Source organism: Ranitomeya imitator, chromosome 2 (genome assembly GCF_032444005.1).
Source record: "Ranitomeya imitator isolate aRanImi1 chromosome 2, aRanImi1.pri, whole genome shotgun sequence".
NCBI classification, from domain to species: Eukaryota; Metazoa; Chordata; class Amphibia; order Anura; family Dendrobatidae; genus Ranitomeya; species Ranitomeya imitator.
In genome coordinates, this window is record NC_091283.1 from 466,188,793 (window position 1) to 466,213,521 (window position 24,729).

The 24,729-nt window shown below is 43.5% G+C and overlaps 1 protein-coding gene across 2 annotated transcripts in view; it reads right to left on the bottom strand.

Annotated features, from left to right (window-relative positions):
- PHACTR3 (phosphatase and actin regulator 3) overlaps positions 1 to 24,729 on the bottom strand; it is a 245,289-nt gene that overhangs the window by 144,280 nt on the left and 76,280 nt on the right. For both annotated transcript variants that reach the window (XM_069751216.1, XM_069751217.1), the window contains exons 4-6: positions 20,451 to 20,639; positions 13,752 to 13,937; positions 7,411 to 7,663 (exon numbers count right to left, since the gene is read on the bottom strand). In XM_069751216.1, coding sequence (XP_069607317.1) covers positions 7,411 to 7,663; positions 13,752 to 13,937; positions 20,451 to 20,639 — 628 coding nt within the window. The remainder of the gene's footprint in view (positions 1 to 7,410; positions 7,664 to 13,751; positions 13,938 to 20,450; positions 20,640 to 24,729) is intronic.

The following is a 24,729-nucleotide window of genomic DNA, read 5'->3' on the forward strand; positions in this document are numbered from 1 at the left end:
ACACATGAATTGGTTTGGCAGATTATCGTGCCTAAACAAGATGTCAAGATGGTCCTCGAAGCTTACCATAATGGTGCTGGTCACTTTGGTTGGAAAAAGTTAGAAGCACTTCTAAGAGAAAGATTTTATTGGGTCGGGATGAGAAAATCAATCGAACAGTGGTGCAGAAATTGTGGCCCGTGCAACCTCAGAAGAAACGATCAAAAGAACCAAAGAGCACCACTGCAGCCCATAATCACCAAACAACCACTTGAACTTGTAGCCATAGACCACGTGAAGTTGATACCAAGCCGGTCCGGCTATGTCTATGCCTTGACCATCGTGGACCATTATTCACGCTTCTTGGTAGTAGTACCCGTAAAAGATCTGACAGCAAAAACAGCAGCCAAAGCGTTCCAAACATACTTTTGTAGACCCCATGGATATCCGGAACAGGTTCTCACCGACCAAGGTACAGCCTTTGAATCAGAGATCTTCAGAGAATTCTGTAATATGTATGGTTGCAAAAAGATCCGGACGACGGCCTATCATCCACAAACAAACGGCTTATGCGAGAAGATGAACCATATTGTAATAGACCTACTAAAGACTTTACCTGAGACAGAAAGGAATCAATGGCCAGAGAAATTGCCTGACTTGGTGGATCTGTATAATCATGTCCCGGTGAGCTCCACCAACTGCACCCCAGCTTATCTTATGCGTGCAAGACCCGGCCAATTACCAATCGATCTAGAAATGGGAATTCTGAAACCAGACGCAGAAGTTCAAGACTCCAATTGGGATATCTTGCGGCAAAAGCAGTATCGCCAAGTGCAAGAGAGTGTGGAAAGAAGCCTTCAGCAAACTAGAGAAAGACAAGAGCGAACTTTCAACCAGAATGCTCTAGCGACCCCATTAAGACCGGGTGACCAAGTGCTCAAGAGAAATCGTCGAACCAATAAGCTGGACAATCAGTGGGAAGCCGTACCCTACACAGTTTTACCAACAAGAGTGGAAAATCCTAAAATGTGTCTCATTAGCAAAAACGGAGGCTTAACATCTGTACTAGTGTCAAGAGACAATCTTAAATTATGTCCGGAAGCATTGAAAGAGCCAGGAATTGTCCAGCCAGAATCAGAAGTTATTCAACCCATACAGGTTCAACTAGTAAAGGAAAAAGAAGAGGAAATGTATCACACCTGTATAGGAGACTTTCCCAAAACCCTACTAACATACCATGGTGCAGTAGTGGTTCCCATGGTGGCCTTTTACCCAACACCGAACCCAATACCAGAAGTCCCAAGACAGGAAGAGGCTGACCCCGTACTACAGGAGGTTCCAGGCCAGGAAGAACAGATTCCTGATCAGAGTAATCCCATTCACGGTGGACTTGCCAACTCCATAGTCATGGAATTATCTTTAGCAGAGCGGGCAGATACTACATCCGCAGTAGACAGTAGTACACCACATGAAGAGACACCGCTATTACGTAGATCACAGCATAGTACCCAGGGTCAATTACCGGCCAGGTATGCAGATTACCAACTATAAAGCTCATAATGTAAAGCGCCATGGAATAAATGGCGCTATAATAATAAATAATAATAATAATAATAATAATGTGAATTGTATATATGTTATGCCGTATATAGTTAAACAGAAAATGTAGTATAGTCATTGTTATCAGTCTGCAACGTTTAAGCCCAGTGCCTACAGAGACTTGTCTGTATGAACTTCTTGCATATTCTTGAACTTGTTATCAGCCCGGAGGCACTAAATCAAAGCTCCGGAAAGACTGCTTTTTGAACTTTGCTTTTTGCTCTTTTTGAACTTTCTTTAGACTTTATATTGAGTACCTTCAAGGGTAGAACTGTATTAATGGACGCTATTTGAAGTGACTTTTTACAGAACTCTATTTTTGTTTCCTTGAGTGGTTTTTGTAACTTTTCATTTTTAAGACTCTGTACATATTAATTGTTATTTCAAAATGTTATCGTCCCACAGTCCCGGAGTACTGTTCTTAACTAAGGGGGAATGTGGACCCCTAGGGGTATTTGCCACAAAAACAGTTACTGACAATAAATACAAATACTGAGATAGCAAAACTGCACTACCACCTCCGGCCAGAAGGGGGAGCTCCAGAGACTTCCCTTGATCCATTCTGGTCTGAGAGAAGAAATGGCAGTTGGGCTAAGGAGCTGATAGTGAGAGGTCATACAGCTGAATTTCTAACAGCCCTGTGACAGTTTCCAGGCCTAAATCACCGGCCTGAGGAGAAGAGGGATAGAGAAAAAGGACATTGTGAGAACCGGGTAGCATTAATCACTACCCCGAACAGGCGCAAAGACGGATACCGGATCCGTGGCTGTATTCATTATATATAATACAGCAACCGGAAAAACGTGAGGTGATATCAGCTTCACTAGGGCCGGACGCAGCAACAGACACAGAGTTCAGCAGTACTCCCGGAGGGGGTAAGCCGATAAAAGGACTCGGGTTGCCCGTCGAACCAGGACCCGGAGGGGACAGATTGGGCCGGCAGCCAGTTCACATACAGCAGCAGGGCCACACAGAAATTGCGTACAATAAGAGGCGAAGACCCCGGCAGGGTCAAAGTAACTCAGAGTTCCCATACAGACTCCGGTGACAGGACTGGTTGTAAATCCTTTTATGTTAAAGTAAACTGGTTAAACTTTTCAGTGCCTCAGTCTTTCATTTGGACAATAGCCATCTATCCAGGATCGGGATCATCACCGCTGGGAGAACCTGCTGCTGATCAAGTAAGTGCCTGTCCCCTCACGATACCCCTTACACTGTGCATTGCCTGAGGCCACAGCACCGGGTCAAGCCACCCGTGACATCCCCCTCAAGAGACAGACTCCATTGGTCCGGTGCTGGGTATCCCGGTCTCCTGGGCGTCACACAAGCTACACCGCCTGTTTACCTAAATACTATTTTGTAACGGCATCTAGCCCAGGAAATCCTTTTGGGCCTAGTAGAATTTGGTGCTACTCAGCAGCGTACTTCACCCATGAAGCAAGCTACACCGCCTGTTTACCTAACTACTATTTTGTAACGGCATCTAGCCCAGGAAATCCTTTTGGGCCTAGTAGAATTTAGTGCTACTCAGCAGGGTACCCCATCCATGAAGCAAGCTATACCGCCTGTTTACCTAACTACTATTTTGTAACGGCATCTGGCCCAGGAAATCCTTTTGGGCCTAGTAGCAATTTCTGCTACTCAGCAGAGTACCCCACCCATGAAGCAAGCTACACCGCCTTCTTTCTTTCTCAATCTAACCCCTCGGCTCTGGGGTGTCCACTCTCCCTCCAGCTCTCTCCTTCTCATAGGTAGACTACCGCGTGTTTTCACTCTGTGGCGAATCTTTTGGGCCCAGGCATAAGAAGTCGTCGAGGTAATGGATAATATGTGCCGCCTTACAAACGTCCATGAAGACACACTCGAGGAAGCAACTAAACGCCTCAAATAGTGATCAGGATATGGAGCACCCCATGGGCAAACAGCGATCTATGTAGTATGCTCCTTCACAGAAGCAGCCCAATGGGAGGACACTATTCGGAGGCACAGGTAGTAACCGGAACGCCCCCTCAATGTCTGTTTTGGCCATTAGGGTGCCCCTTTCCAACTTCTTGACCCGCTTGATTGCCTCTTCAAAGGAGGTACAGTACATAGTACTGTATTTGGTTCCGCGTCGATGATGTCGTTTACTGACCTGCCCCTTGGATATGACAAATGGTGGATTAGTCTGAATGTATTGGGTTCATTTTTGGGCACAACTCCCAACGGGGGTACCACTACGTCTTCTAAGGAAAGTGATCTGAATGGACCCGCCCCCATTCTACCTAAAGATATTTATTTCTTTATTTTTTGGTCAAGACGTCTGGGTGTTGGTAGAGTGATTTCAGATTTTTACTCCAGCCTTTCTTGATTTTATAAGGGCATGACATGCCTACATCTGTGTCTCCGCCTCCTTTTACTCCTTCACCTCTTTTTTTTTCGCATGACTATATGTAGTTGTGACTTTTCCATGAGTTTGTTGTGTCTTCTGAGCAGTTTGTCAGCTTTTGGACACCTTTTAAGGTGTTTTCTATGTGTTTTCTATGTGTTTGTATGTGTTTGTTTGCCTGCCATTGGTTTCAATGGGGTTCGACGGTGTTCGTCACACGTTCGACGAACATTTGTCGAACATGTCCCTGTTCGACGAACCGAACACTAGGGAGGTGGCTCAACACTAGTGATGTCACGCTTGGAGGCAAGGGAGTGATGTCACGCTTGGAGGCAAGGTTGATTCTTTCTATCAGGTAAGGCACTCACATTCAACACATCTGAATCTAGGCCAGGAGGGGGAGCGCAGGACCTGGATTCAGGGCAAGATTCCTTAGACTTTATGCTTCCTGGTCTAGAGGAGGAGCTAGCCAGTCTGAGAGAGGAGAGGAGAGTAAAAGGACGTCGGGAGCAGACGTAGGGGCCGAGCAGCCACGAGGGAGATGCTACCCCTGGAAAGAGTGAGAAGCAGAAGGAGAGTTTAATTGTGGAGGAGCTTAGAGGGAAGAAGCACAGAGGAGAAAGAGGCTCAGCAGGGGAACAGGGGAAGGACACCCTGGGAGCCAGAGTGCAGAACCAGGTAGCGGGAGCCCAAGGCTATAGTGGGACTCTAGGACACTTAGCAGAACCACAGGGCATAGGACTGTATGTCAACTGACTGCATCAAGTCTGAGGTGAAGCAGTAACTTTAGAGCCCGGGGCATGATAGAGTCCCTATAAACAGGCTCGTACTGCCTATCGTACAGATATCTGTCTTAGGACAGGAGAGAGGGGACTTGCACTGAGCTTCAAGCGGCAGGGACCTAACCAACTAAACAGCGCAAGTAGGAAAGGCTTATGGACCTTACCTGGGAGAGGGATCTCCTATTGCCTCCAAGCTGGCCGGACCACTGCTACCCTGCACTTGGTACCCTGGACTGAGGACTACTACTACCATCAGTAAACCAGGTAAAGACTTTGCAAACCTGTGTCCTCATTCTCTGCTCATTTATCGGCTTACACCATCTTGCCATACACTTGGGAAGCCCTGGGGACCCCGCTTCACCTGTTGGAGGCGTCACCATCTTGCTGCATACCATCACCCCAGAGGACCCCTTTAAGCAGCGTCGGTCCCCACTGACCAAAAACCACATGTGGCATCACGAACATAGACATTACAAATTCCCTTAAAAAAAACTTCCCCTTTAATTGGATGCCGAGGGCCATGGACCGGGTCGCAGCCACCGTGACATCCCCTTTAAGACCGGACCTGATACCGAGTAACCTGCTGCCCTGGTAGGGCGCTCCATCTCTCTCCTTCCTGTGCTGTGTTCTCCTCTCATGTGCTGTCCCGTTTGAGCTGTCTCCCTCTTGCTCTGTCTCTTTCACACCTGTGCGCTTTCTCTGTCCCCCATCTGATGTCTTCTCCTCTCATGTCATCTCTTCTTTGACCTGTGTACCCCATATGCTCTCCCCCTTGTCTTCTCTCTCTCTCCACCACTAAGGCTATATTCACACTTAGCGGTTTTTACCGCGGAACCGCCGCGATTTTGATGCTGCGGGTCCGCAGCAGTTTCCATAGCGTTTACAGTAACATGTAAACCCTATGGAAACCGCAAACCGCTGTGCACATGCTGCGGGAAAAACCGCGCGGGAACGCAGCGGTTTACAACCCGCAGCATGTCACTTCTTTGTGCAGAATCGCTGCGATTCTGCACCCATAGGAATACATTGAACCGCTTACTTCCCGCATGGGGCTGTGCCCACGTTGCGGGAAGTAAGCGGATAATGTGCGGGTGGTACCCGGGGTGGAGGAGAGGAGACTCTCCTCCAGGCCCTGGGAACCATATTTGGGGTTAAAAAATAAAAAATCTGGTTATACTCACCCTCTGATGTCCGGAGCTCCTGGGCGCTGCACGCGGCTGTCCGGTCAGAGTTGCTGTGCGACCAGGACCTGCGGTGACGTCGCGGTCACATGACCGTGACGTCACGAAGGGTCCTTCTCCCACAGCATCTTAGGAACCGGACCGCCGGGTGCAGCGCCCAGGAGATCCGGACATCAGAGGGTGAGTATAACCAATTTTTATTATTTTTAACATTACTATTGATGCTGCATATTGCTGCATATGCAGCATAAATAGTATAGGCGGAAACCCGCAGCGGAAACCGCGGAACAAACCGCGATAAATCTGCAGGGAGAACCGCAGTTGTTTTGCCCTGCAGATTTATCAAATCCGCTGCGGGAGAACCCGCAGGGACCCGACGCAAGGTGTGAACATAGCCTAATACTGACATTACAGCAGGAGATCACAGAGGATACATTTTGTGAGGTAAATATTGTTTCAAAACAGTCAGTGAAATATTTTACCTCACAAAATGAATCCTCTGTGATCCCCTGCTGTAATGTCAGTATTATCTTTTGCTTCCTTCCCTGCCCAGGAGATGTGCTATGCTCCGTATACGGTCAGACACAGACATATTTTAAAATGAACTTTCGCTCGTGGGAAAACCCCTTTAATGTGACCGGCTTCCTCTGCCGCCGGGACCGGCTGAATGATTCACTGCACCTATGTGGAATTCACGCAGACGCAGTAAATCAGACCGCCACCATCTTTGTGCAGACAGATAGCGGCGGTCACATTCAAATTGCGCATGTGCTCCTCCTGTACAAAGATGGCGGTGGTCAGTGAATCATTCGGCTGATCCTGGCAGCGGCGTTTCCGCGACGGTGTTCCGCTGATGCAAGAGGCTGCATATCGTGTATACAGTGTGAATGTGTGTGTATGGTGCGTACGGCATATACAGTGTGTGTGTGTTGCGTACGGCATATACAGTGTGTGTGTGTGTAGTGCTTACGGCATATACAGTGTGTGTTTGTGTGTGTGGTGCGACTGTGTTCCACTGGTGGTACCGCGCATGAGGCTGGTACCACCAGCAGTTTCCATATTGAGACACCCAATTGGGTGTCCCAATATGGAGGTTGGCGAACTTCCATCACTTGGAATTCTGGGATCCGAACACATATGGACGGAACAGGATGTGAAGACATTACAAGGTAAGTATATATTAAGATACTATAAGCAATATCTATAAGAGAAATAACCCCGGATGTCTGATGTAAATGATGGAAGTCCCTATAATAACAATCAGACACCAAGGAGGGGTAAGTACATAAAACAGTCAATGAATTTAAGCCTGCCACTAAGGTGGGGTAGTCGTGTGCCCAAAAATCTTTCCTCAGGCTCATAACTTACTAATATTTTGCAGGAATAATTCAGCAATGCAAATGATTAACAGTATAGGTCAGGAAAAAGAACCGAGGACGAATCCTTTAGGAGAATCTTCTCCGTGCTCCTCTTTCACCAAGTCTCCCTTGGCAGTACCCACCTGTCTTGGCGATGTTTTGTAGCCAACGCTCGATGGAGTTCCTCAATGACTCGGCTGGCAGGTAAAGGCATATGCATGGCAGGAAGATGAGGAGATCCGGTGGGGGTGGGGTTCTTCACAACTTGACTGCTACTTTCTGGGGGTTTCTGGCTGGATGGCTGGAAGAGATTGCTGTGTCCTGAGATATGGGAGCATCCGACAGGGGTGGAGTTCTTCATGATGCTGGAGGGTGGGGATGTGATTTCTTCCAATTCTGTACAAAAGAAATTGAAAAATATTAGATGGCACCAGCAAAATTTCCATGAGCAATGAGAAGCGCATCTCCCGAAATTCACTTAAGGCTGAGGTGACACTTGCCTGTGTGATGCGAGAATCTCACGCAAGTCTCTCGCATTACACACGCAAGTGTGACCCAGGCCTAAGGCAGATTCTCTTCATTCTTCCGGCAGATTGGATTCGGTCCCAATAAAATCAGACTGAATTGCAAGTGTCCCAATTGCTGTGAAAAGATTATTATGCTCTGATGTCTCTCCAGAACCTAAACCGTAATAAACCTAAGGCATATGTTATACTGATCTATTCTTAAAGGGACACTGTCACCTGGATTTGGAGGGAACAATCTTCAGCCATGGAGGCGGGGTTTTTGGGTTTTTGATTCACCCTTTCCTTACCTGCTGGTTGCATGCTGGCTGCAATATTGGATTGAAGTTCATTCTCTGTCCTCCGTAGTACACGCCTGCGCAAGGCAAGATTACCTTGTGCAGGCGTGTACTACGGAGGACAGAGAATGAACTTCAATCCAGCGTGTAAGGAAAGGGTGAATCAAAAACCCAAAAACCCAAAAAACCCACCTCCATGGCTGAAGATTGTTCCCTCCAAATTGAGGTGACAGTGTCCCTTTAAGCTGGCAGTTCCACAGTTCCCCTGTCATCCATGATGGTGTTCCCTTCTTATGGGGTTGAGGTCAGTGACTGGCCTCACATGGACATGTTGCATGGGGTGACATTAATCTCTTTCTGGGGGATTTTTAAAAATGTGAGTTATTAATCGATTTACTCATCTCTATCCAGGAGTCCTCTTCACCCAAACTATTAAAGCACCGCTCCTGCATTTTTTTTATTTCAGCACTGGAGTGGTACCACTTATCTAAGTTCTCTGCCCCTAGTGTTATACTTACCAGACACCATCTTCACCTCTTCCCAGTGCCACTCTGGGTACTCCCACTAATGGGAAGTCAGCGGTAAGAATCATGAGCTCTCGGTATAAGTCTATGAGAGCATAGTTCTGGCCTCGTGTTGGCACTCATAGACTTACATTAAGTTGTGATTTTGGGTTCACCCAGAAAACACTGGATCACTCCAGCTAATCAGCTGTCCATCACCGCAGCTGCATGTGTTGCGGCTGTGTGGCAGCCGAACAGCTGATCAGTCGGAGCAATCCAGGAAGCCAGGTTCCCTCTGCAGCTTATTTGGCAAGAGCTATAGCTTGCCGAATAAGCCCTGATCAAATTCGCTCATCTCTACTCAGGATCAGTAATATAGTGTATGTACACCGTAACTCCTCCAGTTATATGAAAAAGTTTGGGCACCCCTATTAATCTTAAGCTTAATGTTTTATAAAAATAGTTTTTTTTGCAACAGCTATTTCAGTTTCATATATCTAATAACTGTTGGACACAGTAATGTTTCTGCCTTGAAATGAGGTTTATTGTACTAACAAAAAATGTGCAATCTGCATTCAAACTAAATTTGACAGGTGGATAAGTATAGGCACCCCACCAGAAGAGTGACATTAATATTTAGTAGATCCTCCTTTTGCAAAAATAACAGCCTCTAGTCGCTTCCTGTAGCTTTTAATGAGTTCCTGGATCCTGGATGAAGGTATTTTTGACCATTCCTCTTTACAAAACAATTCCAGTTCAGTTAAGTTTGATGGTCGCCGAGCATGGACAGCCCTCTTCAAATGATCCCACAGATGTTCAATGATATTCAGGTCTGGGGACTGTTATGGCCATTCCAGAACAGTGTAATTGTTCCTTTGCATGAATGCCTGAGTAGATTTGGAGTGGTGTTTTGGATCATTGTCTTGCTGAGAGATCCATCCCCTGCGTAACTTCAACTTTGTCACTGATTCATGAACATTATTGTCAAGAATCTGCTGATACTGAGAGGAATCCATGCGTCCCTCAACTTTAACAAGATTTCCGATGCCGGCATTGGCCACACAGCCCCAAAGCATGAAGGAACCTCCACCAAATTTTACTGTGGGTAGAAAGTGTTTTTCTTGGAATGCTGTGTTTTTTGGCCGCCATGCATAACGCCTTTTTGTATGACCAAACAACTCAATCTTGGTTTCATCAGTCCACAGGACCTTCTTCCAAAAGGAAATTGGCTTCTCCAAATGTGCTTTTGCATACCTCAGCTGACTCTGTTTGTGGCGTGCTTGCAGAAACGGCTTCTTTCGCATCACTTGCAGTTTCACCTGTCTTTCACTAGGGGGACTTGTCAGGGAGTCACAAAAACACTGAACTTTAGGAAGGCAAAGTTTGACCAGCTTAGAGATGCCCTTAATCTGGTAGACTGGGACAATATCCTCAGAAATAAGAATACAGATAATAAATGGGAAATGTTTAAGAACATCCTAAATAGGCAGTGTAAGCGGTTTATACCTTGTGAGAATAAAAGGACTAGAAATAGGAAAAACCCAATGTGGCTAAACAAAGAAGTAAGAGGGGCAATTAACAGTAAAAAGAAAGCATTTGCACTACTAGAGCAGGATGGCACCATTGAAGCTCTAAAAAACTATAGGGAGAAAAATACTTTATCTAAAAAACTAATTAAAGCTGCCAAAAAGGAAACAGAGAAGCACATTGCTAAGGAGAGTAAAACTAATCCCAAACTGTTCTTCAACTATATCAATAGTAAAAGAATAAAAACTGAAAATGTAGGCCCCTTAAAAAATAGTGAGGAAAGAATGGTTGTAGATGACGAGGAAAAAGCTAACATATTAAACACCTTCTTCTCCACAGTATTCACGGTGGAAAATGAAATGCTAGGTGAAATCCCAAGAAACAATGAAAACCCTATATTAAGGGTCACCAATCTAACCCAAGAAGAGGTGAGAAACCGGCTAAATAAGATTAAAATAGATAAATCTCCGGGTCCGGATGGCATACACCCACGAGTACTAAGAGAACTAAGTAATGTAATAGATAAACCATTATTTCTTATTTTTAGGGACTCTATAGCAACAGGGTCTGTTCCGCAGGACTGGCGCATAGCAAATGTGGTGCCAATATTCAAAAAGGGCTCTAAAAGTGAACCTGGAAATTATAGGCCAGTAAGTCTAACCTCTATTGTTGGTAAAATATTTGAAGGGTTTCTGAGGGATGTTATTCTGGATTATCTCAATGAGAATAACTGTTTAACTCCATATCAGCATGGGTTTATGAGAAATCGCTCCTGTCAAACCAATCTAATCAGTTTTTATGAAGAGGTAAGCTATAGGCTGGACCACGGTGAGTCATTGGACGTGGTATATCTCGATTTTTCCAAAGCGTTTGATACCGTGCCGCACAAGAGGTTGGTACACAAAATGAGAATGCTTGGTCTGGGGGAAAATGTGCGTAAATGGGTTAGTAACTGGCTTAGTGATAGAAAGCAGAGGGTGCTTATAAATGGTATAGTCTCTAACTGGGTCGCTGTGACCAGTGGGGTACCGCAGGGGTCAGTATTGGGACCTGTTCTCTTCAACATATTCATTAATGATCTGGTAGAAGGTTTACACAGTAAAATATCGATATTTGCAGATGATACAAAACTATGTAAAGCAGTTAATACAAGAGAAGATAGTATTCTGCTACAGATGGATCTGGATAAGTTGGAAACTTGGGCTGAAAGGTGGCAGATGAGGTTTAACAATGATAAATGTAAGGTTATACACATGGGAAGAAGGAATCAATATCACCATTACACACTGAATGGGAAACCACTGGGTTAATCTGACAGGGAGAAGGACTTGGGGATCCTAGTTAATGATAAACTTACCTGGAGCAGCCAGTGCCAGGCAGCAGCTGCCAAGGCAAACAGGATCATGGGGTGCATTAAAAGAGGTCTGGATACACATGATGAGAGCATTATACTGCCTCTGTACAAATCCCTAGTTAGACCGCACATGAAGTACTGTGTCCAGTTTTGGGCACCGGTGCTCAGGAAGGATATAATGGAACTAGAGAGAGTACAAAGGAGGGCAACAAAATTAATAAAGGGGATGGGAGAACTACAATACCCAGATAGATTAGCGAAATTAGGATTATTTAGTCTAGAAAAAAGACGACTGAGGGGCGATCTAATAACCATGTATAAGTATATAAGGGGACAATACAAATATCTCCCTGAGGATTTGTTTATACCAAGGAAGGTGACGGGCACAAGGGGGCATTCTTTGCGTCTGGAGGAGAGAAGGTTTTTCCACCAACATAGAAGAGGATTCTTTACTGTTAGGGCAGTGAGAATCTGGAATTGCTTGCCTGAGGAGGTGGTGATGGCGAACTCAGTCGAGGGGTTCAAGAGAGGCCTGGATGTCTTCCTGGAGCAGAACAATATTGTATCATACAATTATTAGGTTCTGTAGAAGGACGTAGATCTGGGGATTTATTATGATGGAATATAGGCTGAACTGGATGGACAAATGTCTTTTTTCGGCCTTACTAACTATGTTACTATGTTACTCTCCCATACAGCTTCTCCTTGTGCAAAGTGCGTTGTATAGTTGACCAATGCACAGTGACACCATCTGCCGCAAGTTGATGCTGCAGCTCTCTGGAGGTGGTCTGAGGATTGTCCTTGACTGATCTCACCATTCTTCTTCTCTGCCTTTCTGATGTTTTTCTTGGCCTGCCACTTCTGGCCTTAACAAGAACTGTACCTGTGTTCTTCCATTTCCTTACTATGTTCCTCACAGTGGAAATTGACAGGTTAAATCTCTGAGACAGCTTTTTGTATCCTTCCCCTGAGCAACCATGTTGAATAATCTTTGTTTTCAGATCATTAGACAGTTGTTTTGAGGAACACATGATGCCACTCTTCAGAGGAGATTCAAACAGGAGAACAACTTGCAAGTGGCCACTTTAAGTAGCTTTTCTCATGATTGCATACACCTGGCTATGAAGTTCAAAGCTCAATGAGGTTAGAAAACAAAAAAAAGTGCTTTAGTAAGTCAGTAAAAAGTAGGTAGGAGTATTTAAATCAAGAAAATGAGAAGGGTGCCCATACTTATGCACCTGTAAAATTTGGTTTGAATGCAGATTGCACATTTTCTGTTAGTACAATAAACCTCATTTCAAGGCAGAAACATTACTGTGTCCAACAGTTATTAGATATATGAAACTGAAATAGCTGTTGCAAAAAAAACAATTTTTTATAAAACATTAAGCTTAAGATTAATAGGGGTGCCCAAACTTTTTCATATAACTGTAGTGAGTGCAGGTCTGGTGTATAATAAAGGAGGTATCTCAGGATCAGTACAGGATAAGTAATGTAATGTATGTACACAGTGACTGCACCAGCAGAATAGTGAGTGCAGCTCTGGGGTATAATACAGGATGTAACTCAGGATCAGTACAGGATAAGTAATGTATGTACATAGTGACTCCACCAGCAGAACAGTGAGTACAGCTCTGGAGTATAATACAGGATGTAACTCAGGATCAGTAGAGGGTAAGTAATGTAATGTATGTACACAGTGACTCCACCAGCAGAATAGTGAGTGCAGCTCTGGAGTATAATACAGGATGTAACTCAGGATCAGTACAGAATCAGTAATATAATGTATGTACACCGTAACTCCTCCAGCAGAATAGGGAGTGCAGTTCTGGAGTATAATAAAGGAGGTAACTCAGGATCAGTACAGGATAAGTAATGTAATGTATGTACACAGTGACTGCACCAGCAGAATAGTGAGTGCAGCTCTGGAGTATAATACAGGATGTAACTCATGATCAGTACAGGATCAGTAATATAATGTATGTACACCGTAACTCCTCCAGCAGAATAGGGAGTGCAGCTCTGGAGTATAATACAGGATGTAACTCAGGATCAGTACAGGATCAGTAATGTAATGTATGTACACAGTGACTCCACCAGCAGAATAGTGAGTACAGCTCTGGAGTGTAATACAGGATGTAATTCAAGATGAGAAAAGGATATGCCAGTCTCATGATCCAAACTATGTCTTGTGGCCACTTTAGCCACTCTTCGGCTGACATGAAAGGCACAGATTGGAATATCCATTTAATGGTATGTCTTCGGTTAGCCGTGGTTTATATGATTGAAGTCATGTACCTGCCAAACACTGGTTCACCCATGAAGACGACTTTGGCTGTGGCATTGGAAGTAGTGGAGGACTGCTGATGAGAGTCATACTTCTCTCCGGTGGAGGCGATTCTAGAGATTCGGTGAGCAGTAAGGCTTGTAAAGTTTTCTCCACCGACTCTTTCAGATCTTCCTCCAATGTCAATTGAGCTTTACCTGCAGATACAAGGTCCATGATAAGAATATATGAAGCATCCAAAAATTCTACCTAGTCCTTATTAACCCTCTTTATAATATTTCTGGCAAGTAGTGCAGAGTCCCCCAGAGGTAAGCTGATGGGATATCACTGCTGGACCCCCTCCAGTGAGCAGTAATCTGTGAGGAAAGCAAAAATCACGTGTTCAGCTTCCCCACAGGTGAAGTGAAGCATAATACTGATACGGTACTTATAGACTCCAGAACAAGATATACTTTTTCTACATTCTCTGGTTCATACCAGGGTTCAGAATATCTCTTAAAAAAATTAGCAGTCAGTTGTATTCTTATTAAATCATCACAAAATATTTTCAGCTGTTTGCTAGGATGAGCTGGATGGCAAATGCAAAAGCTGCCTACTTAGACCTTAAGTGCTTGTCTGGGACTAATACTGTACATTTCGGGTCTATCTTTAAAGTAATCAATATTGTGGGGGTCAGAGATGGGGTTCGGACACATGGCGCCCCCTCCCACCCCGCCGCTGAGCTGGGTAGTGGCCATTCTCAGGCACTGCAGCGAAAATCACATTGACTTCAATCGCAGTTGAGCTGCTGCATCCGAAGATGACAAATACGTAATCACATACAATGCAATTAAGGGTAGGTCTAAGCTGAGGTTTTAAAGGTGGAAATTCTTCAAGTAGGAATCCACTTTAGGAAACGTTGCTTTTTTTCAGAGGCGTTTCTTTTCTTATTTGAACACATTTAAGATAGCTGGCGCACCACAATAATATGCTAGATACACTATGGGGGTGCAAGAATGATGGCTAATATATGCAATCACAAAAAACACAAGAAACAGGAGCCACCAAAATATCTGCACACCACCAAAATTACAGTAAAAGTAACATAAGCTTTATTGGAAACATGATAAAAACACTTAAAACCATACATAACAACCTCCGTGCATATGTGCCTGTGAACACTGTGTGCCAAAAAGCAACTCACATATAATGATGGAGCATGCATAAAGTATTATAAACGTCTCTCAATCCTCTGCACTCAATACTAGCAGTTTAACTATACATAGTCCAAATAGTACTGAACAAGCTGTATAAAACAATGTAACAGCATATGTGCACACAGTTAAATATAATAGAAGCCTAATAACATACACCACCCCACCATGGTATATAGCTTCCAGCAAGTTCCCTATAAGTTTGAAGGAGCAGATAAATACACAATGCCCCAGGAACCAAAGAGAAAGGAAAAGGAAAAATGTCTGAATGGTAGACAAACATACCCTGCGTGGTTGCCCTCAGAATTAGTATGGAGGTAAGAATAGTGCTGTGAAAAACACCATGGGACAAATCCTGCTGTAGGAGGCTGTGAGGCTGGGTTACCACAGGGCAAATGCGGCCGGAGGAAGAACCCAACGCGTGACGCTGTTTAAAGACAGCTTCGTCAGGGGAAGTAGTACAAATACGACCAACAACGCTTATAAGTACCTTGTAATTACATGTATGGTCTGATCCGGTGTGTGGCTGGCAGGGAACGAAGGCCGGAAAACCGGAAGTGACGCCAGGAAGAAGGGCAAATGAGAGTGTCCTGAATAGAGAAATGCGCATGCGCCAACAGAAGGTCAATACAGCGCAAGTGGATACGAACAGAGAACTTGGAGAAAGGTAAATATGACAAATGCGCAGCTCCCGGGAGCAGATATGGTGACAGTTCTGCATTGCACAATTGTCAGCATACCCATGGGCACGGAGAGGGAAGTATACCCATACTGGACATAAAGTAAAGAAGGACAACAGGGCCAAACAGAAGGAAAATAACGAGCCGACCCTATAAAGTGTATACATGGCTGGAGGATAACGCCCCAGGTCCTGACAAAATATATAATGTTAAGGCACACAGAGAATACGGAAATACAATGCAGAATAAATATGGATATACAGTAATTATACACAGTTGGAAATACTGTATCGATATGCAATATTTTTCAATGCAATAGATCAGTGTGTACATGGATGACAAAAATTATAATCACCCAGTTACATAAAAGGAATTACATAAATTAGTCAATATTGCCAAAGACATGCTAAACCGAATTATTAGTATATAAAGAAAATATATACATAACAACACAGCAATGTATATACATAAATTTCAGTAATATGATATCACATAAGATTCACAGTTCAGACTCAGCACACATATATTTCCGTGGTCCCATCATGTAACACAACAATCAAATCGAGGCTCTCCATAGGGGAAAAGTTCAACCCATATGAGAAAAGAAATCCCATGTAATATTCTGTTTAAGTCCAAGGTGTTTCCTCTTCTCCGAAGTTTGTAGATGAAAAAGATTTTTTTCAAAATCTCCACACGCCAATCTGGAGAAATTATTGTCAGCCGATATGATATTCCGGATTGAATAAATGACCCAATTATGCACGTCAACCACCAAGGAAGGGTCCTGATGAAGCAAAGGCAAATTATCCCAGAAAACCTGTAAAAAGGAGATCCTCGTTAATTCCGTGGGGTGCCATAGAGTGGAGCAGGTAGATCCAGCGGGATTCCACCTGTAACAATTTCCTATGCAGTGTGCCACCCCTGTCAGAGGTCCTCAGATGTTCCAAACCAATCACCCTTGTGTTAACGTAACTCCCAGCATGGTGAGTCAAATAGTGAGCTGCCACCGTAGTAAGAGTCTTACCTTTATATCTGTCAGCCACCGCTGTATTAATCGTAGAAAAGTGTCCCTGAATCCTTCGGCGCAGCTCCTGTGAAGTCTGGCCTACATAGATACGAGGGCAGGTACAGATAATGGCGTAAATGACATTAGATGTTTTACAATTAATGTAAGACTTCAGTCTATGTGGCGTCTGATCAATGGGATTGGTAAAGGAGTCACGTGTGGGGTGCATGTATGCACATACCGTGCAATTTCCACATGGAAAGGAGCCTTTCAGGACAATTCCACGATTAAGTTTGTGGGTGGGCCTAGAATAGTGGCTCCTCGTGAGTATGTCCCTGAAATTAGGGGCCCTTTTGGCGGTCACTAAGGGTCGTGGGCTGACTACCCGTGCCGTTTGTGTATCAGTGGTCAGAATTCTCCAATGATTGTTCAGGATGTCCCTTACCTGGTTTCACTGGGTGGGATATCCTGTAATGAAACGCGCAAACTTGTCCGTTTCTTTCTTTGTAGAGACCAGCAAGGTATCCTGTGACTGTGTTCTTGCTCCCTGATAAGCCCGAGAGAGATGCATTTCTTAGGGTAACTTCTCCTCCTAAATCTCTCTGTAAGATCATGGGCTTCCCTTCGAAAATCTTCATCATCGGTGCAGTTTCGTCTGGCCCTGAGGAATTGTCCCCTCGGAATACCATCCCTCGTGTGTTTTGGGTGAAAACTGCGATACTCCAACAAACTATTAACCGCTGTGGGTTTACGATAAAGGCAGGTAGATAATTTGCCATCCTGACATTTGACCTCAAGATCCAAAAATTGCACTGCAACAGAAGAAAACTGGTGAGTCAAAAAAATGTTAAGGGGGTTATGATTGAGGACGTCCAGGAATTCCTGACATTCCTCAATAGAGCCTGACCAAATAAAGAAAATGTCGTCTATGAATCGCGACCAATGCCGTACCTTGTTGATGAAAAAATTGGAAACATAGACGACAGTGTGCTCCCACCACCCTAAAAAAAGATTTGCAAAAGCTGGGGCGCAGTGCACCCCCATTGCCACGCCTGATGTTTGGATGTAAAAGGTTCTGTCAAATAAGAAAAAATTATGTCTCAAAACAAAATTTAATAAATCAATGATGAAGGAATCATGCATTCTGTCAGAATTAGTTTGTTGATCGAGGAAAGACATAACCGCCCGTAGGCCATCATCGTGATTGATATTCGAATAAAGGGACTCTACATCACAGGTGACCATAATTTCCCCTGGTGATAAGTCCAACCCTTTGTATGTACTGATAAAATGTGAGGAGTCCCTGATATAAGAAGGCAGTTTAAGCACAAATGGCTGTAGAAAAAAATCGATGTATGTACATGCCTTCTCACAGAGACTCCCAATACTCGATACAATAGGTCGGCCTGGGGGTTTATTTAGATTCTTGTGAACTTTGGGTAGCATGTAGAATGTAGATGTAATTGGTTCCTCTACCCAAATAAAGTCCCTTTCATTAACACTGATGACCCCCAGTTCAAAGGCTCTATCCAAGAGAGCTCTCAGTTTGGTAGAGAACACCCCCGTAGGGTTAGAGGGGAGCCTCCGACAGAATTGCTGGTTGCCAAGTTGTCTGGTTGCTTCCTCGAGGTACAGGTTATGGGGCCACAGGACAACGTTGCCACCCTTGTCTGCCTCCCTAATCAGGAATTCCTTGTTAGATCGTAGACCAGATAAAGCCCCTTGCTCCTGAATTGTTAGATTGGGCATAAGGCCTGTCCTGGGGGGTAGCGCTTCAATATCTTGTTTTACCATCTCAAAGAAGATTTTGACGGCTGGTTATAATAGACAGGGGTGGACACACAGTGGATTTATTCTTGTGAGGAAACATGGGCCTACCTGTGTTGGATTCACCTTCCTGCAGAAGCTCCATCAGGTCTTGGAAAACTCTGTGCTCAGTCTGATCAAGAGAAGAGACCGCCTGTGGCTGTTTATGTAAGACCTGTAGGATGATTTTCCTACAGAATAGAAAAAGATCCTTGATCAAAGTGAAATTATCGGCACGTTGTGCCGGCGAAAAAGTCAGACCCCTGCTTAATACTGCAGTCTCTATAGGTGTTAATTGATATTGAGACAGGTTGACAATCTGCAATGTATCATACTTAACCTGATTAACAGACTCACCATCATTGTTGATTGATGACGGAATCATTTGTGTTGTTTCCTCCGTTTGTTGTGATATGGGGGTCTGTATCCCCTGTTCCTGGTGATCCGAGTGAAGAGACCTGTGTCTCCTACGCCCACGCCTGGTCCTGGTCCTGGTTCTGTATCGCTTTCCGCCGAAGATAAAAATCACTTGAAGAAGGATCTTCAGTAGTTGGAATATTCAGAGAGGAGTTGATTGGACCCTGTCTGGTCTTTAACCCCCGACGTTGATTACTCTGATGTCGCCATTTGTAGGCCATGTGTTGGTCAAAGTCCGATTTGTCCCTCAAAAATTTTGATCTTTTTTTGTCCATAATTTCCTTGTCATACTTATCCAGTCCTTCTTTGAGTTTGGCCTTAAAAGGCTGGACTTGTGAGACCTCATCAAATTTGTTAAGCCCATTTTTCAAGTCCCTGATTTCAGTCTTCACCTGCACCAAGAGTTCCCTATCATGTGCAATGAGCATGTTAATTAAGATTTGTGAGCAACGGAGTAACCCCTCCTCCCATGTCATGCGGAAGGCCGCCGAGGGTTCCCATGCTGGAAAAATGGGTATCCTCAACCCTCTTGGTACTAGATTCAATTTCAAGTATTCCTCTAAACAACGGATATTCCACAGTAATCTAATTCCTTGTTTTTGTGCTGATGTAAGGTCCATAGACAAACGTGCAAAATCAGAGTCAGGACAATTGCCAGTGGTATCCACAAATGCCGTGGAGGCCAAAGCCTTCCACGCCGCTTCCCTCGCATCCCAATCCATACCAACCACAAAGATCCAGACAACCACAAGATATATATATTTTATATGTCCACACTGATATAAAGAATAGGCTAAAATAAGCCGTGTGCTGCCAAACAAAAGAAAAAACACCACTGGGTGTTTTGGGGGAAATCTATACACATTTAAGATAGCTGGCGCACCACAATAATATGCTAGATACACTTTGGGGGTGCTTCTTTTCTTATTTGAAGTGAGTTTTTTTTCCACAAGTTTAATTTTTGCAGCCGTTTGACTTAAAAATGTAAAATTTTGAGCAAATTTCACAAGGAATTAACCTCAAAGAAGTTACTCCTTTTTTTTCATGGCGAGGTTTTGAAAACCTTGATGGAAAAAACTCTAAAAAAAACTTGCTGTTTGACCAGCAAAATGAAGTGGATTTTGTAGCAGATCCGATTCAAAATCCCACATAAAAATTATGTGTGCATTTAGCCCTAGGGTAGGTCCTCATAGAGTCTCTGTTAAAAACTTGGCAAAGTGGAGATTATCACGATGTGTGGGCTGCGCTCACGGAAAGGATGAAATCCATAGGGTATAAACAAGGTTCTGTAATCACTAACGCGTTTCTCGAGATAAACCACTAAGATGTCTGCTTCAAACTTGACATTGTCAAGTCAAAAGGTTGCAAGACACTTTGTGGAAAAAAAAACTTTAAAAACTCCTTCAAAACCGACATACAATTCTAAAAAAAAAACAAAAAACATTTTTTTCTGATGTGAAATCATCTTGAAAAACTAGTCAGATTTGTTTCTGTCTCCAAAAACTTTTACGTGGACTTACCGTAAAGGATTTTTTTGTTGAGAAACAGCTAAATAACAGCACAAACGTAAAACCTGAATGACATCTAGCTGTCTGTAAATCATGGTACCTTCAAGATCCTCTCCTGTGTCCGTCTGCAGGTCCTCGTCCAAAGAGCTGACATTCACTGCGGCTGCTGCAAACATTTCTGGAAGAGTGTCTTCAGCAAGAGGTGACTGGATCAGAGGGGTTGGTGGATCTCCAGGAGAATCCAATGTGGCATCATCATCTTCTTCTAGACAGTCTATAGGGTCAAGGTCTAAAAGAAAAATCTGTTTGTTTTATTGTAAACCGATATAAAATAACCTTTTCATTGTCATCAGATAAACCAGTATAAAGATAGCGGTGGTTGGCCTTCAAGGGGCGCCAACTACATACACTAAATGTGGGCACAGTGGGCAACTCTAGGGAAAATCTCTCTGCTCTTTCCAGTGGTCTCCACTAATACGAAGCCATATGAGGAAAGGCTTCATTTTGCGCCACTTTTCTGTGTCAAACTTTTGGCATAGTGTGGCGCCTGTTGATACATTATAAGCCATGCCCCTTTCCTGCAAAGTCAGGCCCCTTATCGTTTTTTTAAGCCATTTCCATATTAGAGTATATCACAAACAGTGTTTTAAACACATAAATACATTATATCTAACACAAGAAAACATGCATCAAAATGTGGCAAAATTTAGTGCATTTTTTGGCATAGTCAAGATGCAGACAAAACAGTGATTTTTTTCAAAATGACAGTGACAAAAGAGAATAGAAAAAATTGGAGTCTGGGTCAAAAGGACTGGATTTTCCTTTTCTTTTTACTTTTCAAAAGAAAATATGGTGCATACAAAAGAAAAATTTACATGGTCAACCAGTAAGTTGGTGAGTATGACTGCCTAGTGCAGTCGAAACGCGTCGACTGGGTCATGTCGACCATGTACATTTTTCTTTTGTATGCGCCATATTTTCTTTTGAAAAAGAAAAGGAAAATCCAGACCTGTTGAGCCGGACTCCAATTTTTTCTATTTTCCTTGATGTTAGGCCAGGCGAGGCCGGTGTCTGAGCCCCAAGTGGATGAGCATAGGGCAACTTGGTGAGCTGGAATCAAGTTTTTATGACAAAAGAGAATGTTTGTGACACCAGAGTGCACTTATTAATTAGCCTCTGCTTCCTGATAGGATGGTATGATGTGGTCAGGGGTCAACCTAGCCTCTCTGCTGCCTGAGGCGAACTGCAAAATGGCGCCCCCCCGTACACCTCGTACACACACATAGTAACATAGTAACATAGTAACATAGTTAGTAAGGCCGAAAAAAGACATTTGTCCATCCAGTTCAGCCTATATTCCATCATAATAAATACCCAGATCTACGTCCTTCTACAGAACCTAATAATTGTATGATACAATATTGTTCTGCTCCAGGAAGACATCCAGGCCTCTCTTGAACCCCTCGACTGAGTTCGCCATCACCACCTCCTCAGGCAAGCAATTCCAGATTCTCACTGCCCTAACAGTAAAGAATCCTCTTCTATGTTGGTGGAAAAACCTTCTCTCCTCCAGACGCAAAGAATGCCCCCTTGTGCCCGTCACCTTCCTTGGTATAAACAGATCCTCAGCGAGATATTTGTATTGTCCCCTTATATACTTATACATGGTTATTAGATCGCCCCTCAGTCGTCTTTTTTCTAGACTAAATAATCCTAATTTCGCTAATCTATCTGGGTATTGTAGTTCTCCCATCCCCTTTATTAATTTTGTTGCCCTCCTTTGTACTCTCTCTAGTTCCATTATATCCTTCCTGAGCACCGGTGCCCAAAACTGGACACAGTACTCCATGTGCGGTCTAACAAGGGATTTGTACAGAGGCAGTATAATGCTCTCATCATGTGTATCCAGACCTCTTTTAATGCACCCCATGATCCTGTTTGCCTTGGCAGCTGCTGCCTGGCACTGGCTGCTCCAGGTAAGTTTATCATTAACTAGGATCCCCAAGTCCTTCTCCCTGTCAGATTTACCCAGTGGTTTCCCGTTCAGTGTGTAATGGTGATATTGATTCCCTCTTCCCATGTGTATAACCTTACATTTATCATTGTTAAACCTCATCTGCCACCTTTCAGCCCAAGTTTCCAACTTATCCAGATCCATCTGTAGCAGAATACTATCTTCTCTTGTATTAACTGCTTTACATAGTTTTGTATCATCTGCAAATATCGATATTTTACTGTGTAAACCTTCTACCAGATCATTAATGAATATGTTGAAGAGAACAGGTCCCAATACTGACCCCTGCGGTACCCCACTGGTCACAGCGACCCAGTTAGAGACTATACCATTTATAACCACCCTCTGCTTTCTATCACTAAGCCAGTTACTAACCCATTTACACACATTTTCCCCCAGACCAAGCATTCTCATTTTGTGTACCAACCTCTTGTGCGGCACGGTATCAAACGCTTTGGAAAAATCGAGATATACCACGTCCAATGACTCACCGTGGTCCAGTCTATAGCTTACCTCTTCATAAAAACTGATTAGATTGGTTTGACAGGAGCGATTTCTCATAAACCCATGCTGATATGGAGTTAAACAGTTATTCTCATTGAGATAATCCAGAATAACATCCCTCAGAAACCCTTCAAATATTTTACCAACAATAGAGGTTAGACTTACTGGCCTATAATTTCCAGGTTCACTTTTAGAGCCCTTTTTGAATATTGGCACCACATTTGCTATGCGCCAGTCCTGCGGAACAGACCCTGTCGCTATAGAGTCACTAAAAATAAGAAATAATGGTTTATCTATTACATTATTTAGTTCTCTTAGTACTCGTGGGTGTATGCCATCCGGACCCGGAGATTTATCTATTTTAATCTTATTTAGCCGGTTTCGCACCTCTTCTTGGGTTAGATTGGTGACCCTTAATATAGGGTTTTCATTGTTTCTTGGGATTTCACCTAGCATTTCATTTTCCACCGTGAATACCGTGGAGAAGAAGGTGTTTAATATGTTAGCTTTTTCCTCGTCATCTACAACCATTCTTTCCTCACTATTTTTTAAGGGGCCTACATTTTCAGTTTTTATTCTTTTACTATTGATATAGTTGAAGAACAGTTTGGGATTAGTTTTACTCTCCTTAGCAATGTGCTTCTCTGTTTCCTTTTTGGCAGCTTTAATTAGTTTTTTAGATAAAGTATTTTTCTCCCTATAGTTTTTTAGAGCTTCAATGGTGCCATCCTGCTTTAGTAGTGCAAATGCTTTCTTTTTACTGTTAATTGCCTGTCTTACTTCTTTGTTTAGCCACATTGGGTTTTTCCTATTTCTAGTCCTTTTATTCCCACAAGGTATAAACCGCTTACACTGCCTATTTAGGATGTTCTTAAACATTTCCCATTTATTATCTGTATTCTCATTTCTGAGGATATTGTTCCAGTCTACCAGATTAAGGGCATCTCTAAGCTGTTCAAACTTTGCCTTCCTAAAGTTCAATGTTTTTGTGACTCCCTGACAAGTCCCCCTAGTGAAAGACAGGTGAAACTGCACAATATTGTGGTCGCTATTTCCTAAATGCCCAACCACCTGCAGATTTGTTATTCTGTCAGGTCTATTAGATAGTATTAGGTCTAAAAGTGCTGCTCCTCTGGTTGGATTCTGCACCAATTGTGAAAGATAATTTTTCTTGGTTATTAGCAGAAACCTGTTGCCTTTATGGGTTTCACAGGTTTCTGTTTCCCAGTTAATATCCGGGTAGTTAAAGTCCCCCATAACCAGGACCTCATTATGGGTTGCAGCTTCATCTATCTGCTTTAGAAGTAGACTTTCCATGCTTTCTGTTATATTTGGGGGTTTGTAACAGACCCCAATGAGAATTTTGTTACCATTTTTCCCTCCATGAATTTCAACCCATATGGACTCGACATCCTCATTCCCTTCGCTAATATCCTCCCTTAAAGTGGACTTTAGACAAGACTTTACATAGAGACAAACCCCTCCTCCTCTCCGATTTTTACGATCCTTTCTAAACAGACTGTAACCCTGTAAGTTAACTGCCCAGTCATAGCTTTCATCTAACCATGTCTCGGTTATTCCCACTATGTCAAAGTTACCTGTAGATATTTCTGCTTCTAGTTCTTCCATCTTGTTTGTCAGGCTTCTGGCGTTTGCGAGCATGCAGTTTAGAGGATTTTGTTTTGTTCCAATCTCCTCACTGTGGATTGTTTTAGAAATGTTCTTACCTCCCTTCTGAGTATGTTTTCCTGGGTCGTCTTTGTTCGAGTCTAATGTTTTTCTTCCCGTCCCCTCTTCTTCTAGTTTAACGCCCTCCTGATGAGTGTAGCGAGTCTTCTGGCGAATGTGTGTTTCCCAGGTT